Source organism: Perna viridis, chromosome 3, assembly GCF_037379345.1.
Source record: "Perna viridis isolate PV_CMFRI_1.1 ecotype Kerala chromosome 3, ASM3737934v1, whole genome shotgun sequence".
Lineage (NCBI taxonomy): Eukaryota > Metazoa > Mollusca > Bivalvia > Mytilida > Mytilidae > Perna > Perna viridis.
In genome coordinates, this window is record NC_142447.1 from 22,383,324 (window position 1) to 22,396,217 (window position 12,894).

At 33.5% G+C, this 12,894-nt stretch overlaps 1 protein-coding gene across 3 annotated transcripts; it reads left to right on the plus strand.

Moving 5' to 3' along the window:
- LOC148621457 (protein phosphatase 1 regulatory subunit 3B-like) lies at nucleotides 1-5,888 on the plus strand. Of its 3 annotated transcripts, XR_015921185.1 has the most exons (4): nucleotides 1-81; nucleotides 1,020-1,138; nucleotides 1,803-2,903; nucleotides 4,630-5,888. XR_015921185.1 is itself a non-coding variant. In XM_088575876.1 (3 exons), exon 3 carries the CDS (start codon nucleotides 1,811-1,813, stop codon nucleotides 2,819-2,821), a length of 1,011 nt encoding a protein of 336 aa, XP_088432002.1. In that variant the 5' UTR covers nucleotides 1-218; nucleotides 1,020-1,138; nucleotides 1,803-1,810; the 3' UTR covers nucleotides 2,822-5,888. The 3 variants fall into 3 exon arrangements, 2 of the variants coding, with proteins under 2 accessions (XP_088432002.1, XP_088432001.1); XM_088575876.1 differs by having other exon boundaries at nucleotides 1-218; nucleotides 1,803-5,888; XM_088575875.1 differs by having other exon boundaries at nucleotides 1,803-5,888.
- The last annotated feature ends 7,006 nt before the right edge of the window (nucleotides 5,889-12,894 follow it).

Here is a 12,894-nt window from a genome sequence, read left to right on the forward strand (position 1 = left end):
GGCGTACAAAACGTTAGAGTCTTCGGGAGAGGAGGAAATGAGATTGAAAACTTCTAGGATTAATTTTTCATATGACAAGTGGTAAGTTGCACACAAAATCTGAAAAAAAAAACGACAGGAAAGAGGATATCATACATAGGATACATAGGGTATCATGGTTTTATTACAAAACGTGAACCAATCGACACGTGATCGCACCGGAAAGATATTCTGAAATGGTAATTTGTGCCTTTGTGTCGTTTAATAATTTTCTGCTAGATTACTTTATTCCTCTATGTGAGATTTTCACTTCTATCTTATGGTGTAGCACTTTTTTTTTACAGAAGTAGGATGTTTGAGCCCTGGGGCTTTGAACTTTAGCGGTCAGCTGTCACAATTTTGAATTTACCTGTACAATTGAATTACTCGGGATGTAATTAACATGAATTCTGTTGTGAACATTAAGCTTCAACAAGGAACGCATTTTTTAAATAACTTCCGTAATAATGATAGAAAGCAATTTTTATTGATAATTTGGAATCTGTCATAAATATTGTGGTACCATAGAAGATATATGAAAATGAAACTATTCTGTATACATTTGAACATATGCACACAAAATGACATGTACTTAGTGTTGTATGTGTACACTTCAGCATACATTTTGTATATTGTATCTTTATTCTGTGTAGAAGTAATGAACCTTTTTATTGTATGGCCTTCCTCACTGAATAGAGGAGAAGTCAATAGTGCTGACAATAATTCATAAAGGCATTTGAAAAAAATCAATACACTTTTTGCATCATTCTTTGACACAGCTACCAGAATATCAATATGAAACTCTTCTGTACAACTACATACTGTAGACATTTTAGTTGATTATCACCAGAAAAAGGAAGGGGAGGGAACATGACTATTTTGATCATCTAATTTTTTATTATATATCGTACATTTTATGTACATTTTGTACTTGTACATTTTAATGTATACATTGAAGTTGAAATGCATGACTCTGAGACATCTAAATTTTTTCTTTTCAGACTTTGTTATAGAGCATAGATAAGTGATCTGATGGTCGATTGTTACAAAGAAGTGTATATTAACTGGAATAAGCTATAAAGGTGGAAGAGGTTTTATATTAAAAGAAAAAAAATTCAAGGTAAGATACCAGCATTAATCAGAGTTGATTTTATTTGTGTATTCTGGTACATTTTTTAAATATATTCATACAATTGTAAGTAATCTACAGATTAGATCTCTTCAATTTATACATGTACATGTAGGAAAAAACTTGTATGACTCCTTTCTACATGTACGTGTACATGTTCTTTCTAGAAGATTTGATTTTAATGCAAGTACACTTTATAAATGCTTATATACACTGTAGAATTCATGTTAAGATGAGGTTTTAGTCATTTTTATCAAGTACAGATACATGTATAATCTACTGTAGTTATAAACACTTATGTACATGTTGTGATGTACATTGTAAATGCATATAAAAATCTTGAATTGTGTTGTTGGTGCACATTTAATCTAGCAAATCACAATGTTCATGTATGCTAAATGAGAACAGCTGAAACTATCTCTATATTAATAAAATTCAAAACTCTAAGCCTTCCCTTTTAAATGAATTTAAGAATTATTTTTTAAAAAGCAACAAAATTACAAGCGATTTTCTAATAAATAGCCATTTCATATAAATGTTAATGTCTTTTAGTTTTTAGTTGACATGAATATAAATCAATGGAATATAAAAAATATTTTTGTCAAAGCAAATGACATGTTTTTATCTAGTATGTATATGACTTTACATTTTCTAGGTATCCATATGTTAGACCCACAGCCACAAGTGCAGTATTTACCCCAAGCAACAATGCCAGTCGATTTTACATCGTACTTGCTATCATCAAGTCCACCAGCATCCACTTTTGAATTCTTGAACTTTTCTCAGAATGTGGACAATACTCGTACGAGTTTAAATGGTTACGTGTATAGAGATGGACCCTTGGCATCATCTATTTGTGCTCTGAAACAAAGAAGATCTGAATCTAAAGGCGCCAACAAGAAATGTTCAGAATTGAGGCCAATTATTACAAATATCAACAGTTCTGGAGAAGAAGACAATGACTTGAGTTCTTCGTCACGATCTCAGTCACCTACCCCTCCATCATCTCCTGGGAAGTCAAAAAAGAAAGTTTCGTTTGCTGATCATAGAGGGATGGCATTGACTTCAGTAAAAATTATGACAGAACCATCAGACTGTCCCCCACGATTGAAAGAGGAGGTTTTAGCGGCTGTGCGACAAGGTGCTACCGCTGGTGTATCAGACCAGCCCCCTCTAGTCTTAGACTTTCAACAGCCTGCTTCAGACTATATGGCTTTCCGAGGCCGTTTAGAAACTAACTGTACATCATTGGAAAATGTTATTCTTCGAGATTACAAAGTTATTGGAACAATAAAAGTTAAAAATATTGCATTTGAAAAACGAGTTTTCGTTAGAGTAACATATGACTCTTGGGAAAAATGTGTAGACTATGAGGGCGTTTATGTTCCAGGTCAACCATCAACATCACAAAATGTTGATACTTTTTCGTTTGATTTTGACGTTCCTACAGATCTTGATACAAAAGTGATTGTGGAGTTTGCAGTATGCTTTGAAGCTAATGGACAGCAATATTGGGATAACCAGAATGGTGAAAATTATAAAATCAGGGTCAGTTCTGGGTTCACCTCACAGTCTGATCAAAGACCAGTTGATGTTAATCCCTTACACAACGTGAACTCTTGGACGGAATATGCTTCATGGAACAAAGCAGACACATCAATTCCATATTGGTGACATACAACATTTTACATAATGCTAATGATGTCTTTACATCATAATGGTTTTCAATCATTCAAGTCAGATAATATTCTTGATTGTAAGTGTATTGTCGATGATTTTGATAGTAACATTTTACCATCTAAGCATAATCTTTAAGACCTTAATTATTGATAAGGATCAATAAGCGGATTAACTTCAACATCTGTAGCATGTAATAGTGTGACGTCACATGAAAGAGGTTGTATTAAATTTGTGTACATGTATGTACAAATGTTAATTTCCTCTGTTATGTAACTAGTGCAGTTAGTCCTGAAGATGTACATACATGTATATGTGACCTGTATATGTACCTTTGAACAGAAAAATTCAAACAACAACAAATGTACATGTAAGAAAGTAATTTGCACAGTATACATGTACATCTCTGCTCAAGAGCCTAGCTTTATGATCCATAGTATTTTTTTATGGCTACTGTGTACATGTACTGTATGTTTCTGCATTACAAGTACAAAAGTTTGTACTTGCACATAGTCTTCAGGGATGTCAGTAACTTTTCAGGTGCAACGAAGGAGAAAATGTGAAGTAGGAATTTTGTAAAATGTTTATTGATTGTACACAACATTACAAAAAGAATGTGGCTGCACATACAGTAGTGTACTTATGATATCCCTATTCTTGTTTGTGTGTTTGTGTACATTTACATAAAAATTTGTTATATAGTTCAACATTTGTATTCCAAGGTGCCATAGAACCATGATTCTATTATAGTATAAAATAAGGATGATACATGTACATGCAACTGTGCAGATTTTTTTTTCCAGTAAATAATGACAAACATTAAAACCCAATCTTTGGGTTTTAGAATATGTCAATTTCTGATGATTTTTTTTTACTGAATAGATCCAGAACTGTGCGTGTAAACTCTGTCTGATATCATAATTGTTGGCAATCACCAATCAGTATTTTAACCATATCTTACTCATATTATGGCCAGAGCAAGGATTTCACATCAAAAGGGGCATATTTAAAATTATTTGCAGGGATTGAACTTCAAAATTTTGGTTGCTTGCCTATAGTGCTTATATAATTACAGTAATCCAATACTCAACACCAAATTAAGGGCCATTGGCAAGTGGACCCCTGCTAATATTTCAGTCCTTACATTTATGCTTTATATTCAACTCTGATATTACCACATGTGATCTCATTTCAACTATTAGTTGCCAGTATATATAAGATCGCATTTTTCTTTATAATAATCTCTCCATTTAATTATCTAGATTTGATGAAGTTTGAATGCCCTTGAGAAAAGGTTATTGGTATTGATTTTTCCCTATACAAGTTTTGTAAAATACTATTATGTTAAGATGAAACCTATTGGCTGGTATCCAATGATCTTGAAGGTTATTTCTGAATCAATTACCAATTTCTCAGACATTATTTTGCTATTGCATTGCAAAGCTTCAATGTTGTGGGTGAAAAAGTTCATTGTACTGGTACTCGCCATAGTTATGAAAACTCCTATTGATTAATTTTATTTGTGACATTGTGCATCATTTGTTCCATTGTAGAAGAAAGTATGTTTAAACTATGGTCGATAATATCATACATGTACAAAAGGACCATGTACATTGTACATGTTAATCTATGTGTACTTTTACATGTACATGTATATGAAGTGTGTCAACACATTATATTTTATGTAGTATATAAAACTGTTTCTGAAGCAGTTTGTTATAATATATAGGGCAATTAATTTATTAATTTGTAGACAAGTGTGATGCTGTTGTTTGTTCATTTGGTTTTTTTTTTTTTTTTTGTAGAACTTATGGAAAGACTACTAGAAGTCAGTGTTCATATTCTTCAGTTGTCTTTGCTTCAGAATTTATTACAATGTATTATACAGAATGTTTTGTGGGAATAGCTTTTCACCTTGTAACCAGAATGCTACATGCATGACATGTACAGTACATGTTGTATATTTTATCACAAAAAGGCAGTGATCTCCCCTAGCAAATAAACGCAGTGCTTTGGCTATATTTTCAAGTTGTTTTATTTGAAAATGAATTAAATTCATATGCTCCTGGAGCACTGCTTTAGTTTTTGGTAACTTATTTTTGGGGAGGACTCTGCAGAGGTAGTGGTATGTGCATTATTTGTCAGTACACAATTTACATGTACATTTAAAGATTTTACACCTTAAAGTCTGTAATTGTACATTGTTATATGGTTCTTCCTCAGTTGATGTTGGCAGATCATTTAGTGCTAATACCAATTGTAAAGGCAAAAAGTCAGAAGAAAAACTGATACAACTTCTCTACTTCTTTGATGAAAGAAAGTTAGTGTATCAAACTACCTCATTACTGCAAGATTATTGGTAACTTTAATGCAAATGAAATTAGTATGATAGTTATTTGAGAAAACAAGATTGGTCTCTTAGGGGTGGTAATGATCTTTTGTTGTAAGATATCATGAATAAGTATTACACCCCCCTCATTTTGCTTTGTAGGAGCTGATTCTTCATATACATGTGGTTATTCCATGTGCATTTTATTTTAATTGTTTATAATTCTGAAGACATTGTTTACCAAAGGTGCCAACTTTACAGGCCTTTTTAAAAACAGTGCTTCTTATTGTATTGTTCAGGTTTGTGAATTACAGGAATGCATTTCACTGCCTTAAAACATACTACTATAGAGTGCATTCTATTGTTTAAACCCCCTACATGTAAATGGAATGTGATGTACATGTATGTGTTGGCATAATTTCATGTGTGTTCACTAATCCTTGCATTGGTTTTATATCCTTCTATACAAAATCCTTAACAATAAATCCCAATCTATATTTTTAGCTTTAATACATCATTTTGTAAATTCTTATCTGCATCCATTGTACATTTCATAGAAATTTTTAACCATGTGATATATTTCATTTGTTGGCTTTATAAACATTATATATTCTATACTTGATTGCCATTGCAATATTTGTAGAGAGAGAAATGTGTGTAAAAGTTGTTACATGAGTGTGAACAATCTCAAGAGATCTGTTGTTGAATTTTACAATAAATTGTTGAAGAACATAACTTGACTGGATTTTTTATATGCATGCACCCTCTATCTATTCATGGTCACATTTATTGTTTCTAGTTTGAACGAAATTCTTCAAACTTCATAACAAGACTTGAAGTATAAAGAAATGAAGTTCAATTATGGTATAATTATTTAGGCCCATTTCATATACGAATGGAATGCCAGGGTTCATGTATTTGTGATCATTAGATCAACTTTCTTTCTACTATAGTATTGTTTGGATTCAAATATAACACGAATGGATGGGCTGAATATGTCAAAGAAACAACAACTCCAAACGGGATGAAAATGTCGGCTCAATTTTCAACCTCTTCAAAGAACGACGAGGAAACTCTCGCACAACGAGTCAAGCGGCAGCTGGACCAAAATAACATTACACGGGGGTAAATTGAAATAATTGCCTAGACTAGAGCGACATAAAAGAAACGAAAGAAGATGTACAGAGGACCGAAATTCCTGACTTAAGACAGGCGCAAAAGTACGGTTGGCTTGATCACAATTCTTCCCGATTATTTTGATCTGGCTACTTTCCAATTAAACACACCTAAAAATCAGTTTAAAGGAGTTAAAACAGAAATATACAGATAATAGATAAAAAAAAACAATGGACTGCTTGCAATTAACTGACTTGCCAGCTCAAAACCAATTTAAACCTACAAGAAGTTGTGTCTTCATCGTATACAATACGAGTCCCAATTATTCTTCTCACGCGTAGTTGAGAACTACGGTACATCATAATTCATACAATACTAGTATGTTAATGTAAATACCAATGGCTATTTCGTTTTGCAGGCTGTTCACTTATTACATAATTTCAATTACTTTATTTTTTAATGTAAACACTGCGTTCTCACACAAGCAAAAAACCTCCCCCCCCCCCCCCCAAAAAAAAAAAAAAAAAAAAAACACATACACACTCATAAATATGTGTATATGTCTTAAAAGAGGTGCGTTGTAGCGAAATGATATTGACCAGGGAACTAGATTAAGCATCACTGGCAATGAATATTCAAAAATATCGGGGTCGTGCTGATGCTCCTGTGTCAGAATTGGAAACGGAGTAATTGTCAAATGCTGATTGATCATTTCTTGTAAACTTCCCGTTCTCGTACGTGCAAGAAACGCGTAGAAGGCTGCATTAGCTGTCATTTTCGTAATTTTTTATTCTGTTGAAATATGCCTTAACTTTGAATTATTTCTACTTAATTGTACTTTTTTTCTGCATAATTTTATTGGATTTCCACATATAAAATGCATTAAATACACGAAATAGGTGTCGATACTTTTATCGTCTTGCAAGGCAAAAAAAATCGACCTAGATAAATTCGTTTGCATGTGACTTCTGGTGACCTTAATCCGGGCATATGCTGTAAGGGTAGATTCTTTTTAAAAAAAATCTGATTACAAAGCGAAAATGGTTAATCAACGGCAAAAAAGACCAACGGACTCGAGCCGTAAAAGAAAAAGGTTATGTAACGCGAGGATCCTTTTATAATTTACGTATTGTGAAATAATAGGGCACAAATATAGCCAGTAATTGTCATTATTTTTATGAAAACTTATCATGAAACTGATGAAATGAAATGTAAACAAGGCAAGTGTTCACCTGTGTATTCGTAAACGTTATTTTTTTTTACCAAGGTGAAAGTATTTTTAACCCAGGTAATTGTCCTCTCGGCAATCTTCGGAAGTAATGGCGAAAAATAATTCGATCAGAGCTATCGATCTTCTTTGATTTAAAAAAAAAGTTATATTTACAATATTCTGAAGGTATTATCGGCATTTGTTGCTTCAATTGCAGAATAATCAGAACTGAACAAATTTGGCAGCTAGTTTAACGCAGCTTTAAGAGGTACATTTTTATCTCGTATGAATCTTAACTACGACGCTATGGCGGTATACACGACGAAGATCGGCAGCATTATGTGGCGTATGACTATATATTTATGCAAATCATATGTGAGTGCAAGAAGTCGCTAACAATATTGGCGACTTAAAAAGAAATAGCCCAAATTTGTTTCAAGGAAGTAGAAGTCCGACAGGCTGAAATCGGAGTCCACAATATGGGGTCCGTACCTGATTCTGGGTATTAAATATCAAGAGACTGCGATTTTAGTAGTTGCTGAGAAAATGTCACGAAAATAATGTCCTCGCCGGCCCGCCCCACCAATATTCACCACACTTTATCCCGATTTTCAGCCAAAGAAATGGCGGGAAAGTTTTGCTGCGCATTTCAATATAACTCGGATGATTGAAACTTAGGGGGGGAAAGGCTGTATGAAATTATTCTGCGAGTATTTGTTTCAATGATTTATAATTATTGTAATCATTTATGGCATGCCTGATGAATAGATTGATCTGTGATCCAAAATAATTTCATTCACTATCCTCTTTTTTTCCTGATTAATCATGGATTCCGTTATGCTAGACTTCAATGCGTTTACTGTGGTACGTTAATCAGATTTTATAGGATTTAGTTTCTACTAATGAAATCATTATAATTATCACGTTTTGGTGACATGGACATTTATCCGTTTGGGAAATTACATCAGTGCGGTTTTTTTTTAAAGAGTTTTTGGATAATTAGAAATCGCCCTCTGAAAGTCTTATATTATAGCTAATTCCAGCAAATGAAAATGGTTAACCATGGAGATGCCAGAGATGTCACGTATGTCTTTGTGTACTGCAAGGTCAATGTGTAACTGTTCGTTATTTATAGCTGTGTAATAAAGGTTAATCTCTATTAATCTTTGGCTTGTTCATTAACGAAATATTCTTGACATTGTTATAAAGAACATAAAATACGCCTATACATAAATCTCTTAATAGTCTTGGTCTGAACAACGATGTTTGCAGTATAAGTGTGAACCAGAAGGTTGGTACGGAGGGACAGAGTTCACAGTTGACAGTCCTCTGCATTGTCTTAGATCGGGCCTTGTACGGTCCTGATACGTGCAATTCAATTTGTACAGTGTATTACAGACCCTTTTGTGCTAACGTTGGGGTAGTCGATGAGCATGCGTAGAATATGCTCAATATACACTTCCTCGAAGAAAATTCTTTTGTTCTACCCAAGCCCTACATCGCGGAAGTGTATATTGAGCATGTTCACAAACTTACCACAAAAGTGTCTATTGTTTTAAACGCATGTCACCCTTTTAGCCCAAGACGCAGATATTCGTAGGTCGCTTACCGTTTGAGTTAGTCTCCTACTGGACTGGTGTTTTTTTTTATTTTTCTTTTAAAATGCCAATTTCAAAATGGTTCTTGCTGAAATAAGCAAATAGCAGATTAACGAGGCCTTATATCATAGGAAGATCGAAAAAAAATAACCTTTTTTCATTGTGTATCAAACGATACATAATTTAGCTGCGAGCTATGTTCGAGATTTCGTGAAGGAATTAAATGGTTAGAAAGAAACACGAGCATTTTCCTTGTAGATACAATTCGTCACAGCTTCTAGTTATGGCCTTAATAAAGTGGTCCTACACATTTCTAATAAAACCCTATAATTTCATTAGTTTTGTCTATAATTTGCCATTCCCCTATACTAATTCTTTAAGTCGAAAATTTTATGCAAATATTATATCTCGCTCTATTTGCCTGAAACTCATGAGGCATGTCGATCTGAAGATAAACATGTATAACAGTATGTATTCTTTATTATGGTTTTGGCAGGTTCTAATCATATATAATTGTTAACCAACTACCCAAAATACGTTAAAATATGTCGAAAACTAACCAATTGATATGAATTCAAACCGGGCATCTATACGGGGCATATTGATATGCAAACCAATAATTTATTACACCTGGCAAGCCTATTATAATGTCTAAAACAAAAGAGCATAATATATCTTCAATTGCACATTTGTACGTTTATGTTATTGTGTTATTTCAGGAACTTTGATAACCAGGACTAAAAGCAGCAGAAACACACAAAAATCTTCCATTTTATACAAAAGGATACTTAAGACTGATAAATGCAAATTAACATACACGTTCTTGCTAAAACACGAAAACAACTGTTCTACAAATCATATTGTTGAGTTAGTTAATAAAATTGTCAATAAATGTGTAATATCATATTGGCCCTGTTATAGGTTTCGGTCGATCATATTGGCCTCGACAGCCGTATTGGCCTTCGACCAATATGACAGACCTCAAACCTATAACCGGGCCAATATGAAATTACATATTTATTAACATATATTATTGTCCAAACATACTTGTATTTCACGCCCGGAATTTCATATAAGATTATAAGTAAAATGGTAGTCAGGGGAAATATCCCTATAATTCCCGCATAATACATGAATCTTCCCCACCTAACTATAATACCCTTTTTCAAGAAAACTGCCAGACTAAACCTTTGAATGCCCCCAACAGTATTTTTGTTATAAAATACGAATGAAACGCCCCCTTCCAAATATGTCAGATTAATATGATAACATTAATTGTGATTTCGTAATCTGGATTACATGTATCCTGTTAATTCAGATTAATCAGTGAAATTATTTGTCAATCGGTTTGTCTATTTCCTGAAATGCTGTAATATCCTGATTTAAAAGAAGGCAGAGAGAGGGTTACAGAAAGGCGCTTAATTGTTGAAATGAAAAGATTCAGGATCCTAAACATCCATAAATACTTAAATGTTCCTTATTAAAAACAAAAACAAAAACAAAAACAAAAAAAAACAAAAACAAAAACAGACATTTTGCAAACGGAGTAAAATTTTTTATACGAAATCGAGACAGAATCCCTCGATTTCGCATTTCATTTGGAAAGTTAGCCCATGAATTGAGAAGGGTATGGACGTATATCCGGTTTTGATATTTTTCTAGTGGGGTTTCCCCTAATCATCTACACACATGTACATTGTATAGACAAAACATGACACTTTGAATCTCATATACAGATGGATGTCAAGGTAGCCGCTTGTCAATCAACAACAAACCCAAATGAGGGCTTTGAACTTCCAAAGTATCACCTGATTATACGATCATTTCTTATGTGAATAGTTGAGTACGATAAAAAAAAAATCAGGAATGTCTAAATGTACACGAAATAGGGTAGAGATTAGAATTATGTTACTTGAAAATCAGAAAATTGTTTCATTTGAATGTATCAAGCTTTGGTATACAGAGTGGCATCATAGTTAAATTGAAATGTGCATTCACTATCCATTACAATAGAATTAACAGTGTATATAAGTATACATGTAATTATAATAATAGAGAGCATATACATAGGAAGGGGCTTACTTCATTAGATATGAACAATTCACAAAAGTTTCATAAAAGTAAGTGAAAGTCTTTTTGAATTATTGTCCGAAAACTTGAAAATCCCCATTTTTTTAAGTATAAAATTTCATAACACGGAAAAATCTGAAATGTATAAAAATCGAAAGGGAGCTTACGTCAATAGATATGAACAATTCACGGAGGTTTCATAAAAGTTGGTGGAAGAGTTTTTGAGTTATTGTCCGAAGTGTTCATACTATAATATGCCCAGTAGAATGAAAATGAGAAAGACGAAAAAAACGGGCATAGTATAAACAGCATTAAATAGCAAGCGGACATGTCTGAGAACACACCTGATAACTCAAATATGGAAACAAAAGGATTTAATGATATTTTTTTTTTTTTTTTTTGTGATTAAAAAAAAATTAAAAATACTGGTCCCAAGGACCTGTGGATAAGATTATTAATTTAACCCGTTTTGATAATGCTTTTATTATCATAATATATTTTTGCACTTAATTAAAACACTTTTGCAACTACCATAAATTTGAACATATTATGTGAAAAAAAAAACTTACGAAATATGACCACTATGAAGCGCACGCGAGCAAAATACACGTTTGTTGGTCAAAACCAAAGTGACAAATAATGTGCGATTGAATTTAGAAATAACTGTATGTACACCATTATAGCATGTGTACAATTTGTTTTACAATGAAACATATGATGATTATTGGTAGTTATTTTAAAAAATGTGAACATGCATTTATATAGTGTTTCTTGGACTTCCGTCGAGTTACAGTAAATATCTGTAATACGATGTTAGATACACGTATAGCCTTAACCTTCGGTTATATCTAAACCATAAGGTATGTAACCGACCAAAGTGTGGACGTGACACGTAAACATGAACTTGAGCCCTGGAGAAAGTCTATTGTTTGTTTTGTTTTTTTTTGGAAGGGGTGTTTTGGTCGTTTTCTGATGTTGCACGTGTACTTACTTTGGATTAATTCTGGAGAATATTAATGGAGACTATTAATGGGAAAAAAGTGCAACGCAAAGATGCTTTATACCCACGGAAAATATGTACGTGAATATTTTTTTGGACCAAGTGATCAAACATTAGCTATTCGGGTTCTGCTGTGTAAAAAGTAGTCTTATATAGAATATTTAACAAGTTCTACAATTGTTTAAGTTTTTTTAACTTAAAACATTAGTTTTTTTTTACCCCGCCACAGTAAGTGACGAGGTAATAATGAGTGATACCCTCCGAAAAGTTGTCGGTGTTCGTCTGTCTGTTCGCCCCCGACGCTTTCCAGATGAAAACATTTCCCCCTTTTTTTGTGTCAAGCCGATTCTGAAAAACTAGTCCGAATGGTTAAATTCAAGTACACTGAAAATCTACATCGGACGCTGCATCAATGCGTTTGTTTATTTGTTTGTTTGTTGGGATTTAACGCCCGAGCAGCAATATTTCAGCTATATTCAGGCGATGAACATGAAGTGGTTGACAATATGAACATGAAATGATGAAACAAAAAATGGGATGGGACACAAGGATAATGGGGTCGAGAAATTTTGATCGTCACTGGAAAGAGGGAGAGGTGGGTAGGATCGGGCAATTTAGCCTCCTGTGGCGGAGCCCTATGGTTCCTACTCCGGGAGAATACCACAGTAGGGTTCTTTAACGTGCGAGGAACGTGGCGTCTTTCCCAACACGGTGCACCACTATGGTTTGCGGTCAGGTTTTCCGTAT

Coding starts and splice junctions, on each gene's coding strand:
- LOC148621457 (XM_088575876.1), top strand. CDS start 1,811: ATGTTAGACCCACAGCCACAAGTGCAGTATTTACCCCAAGCAACAATG.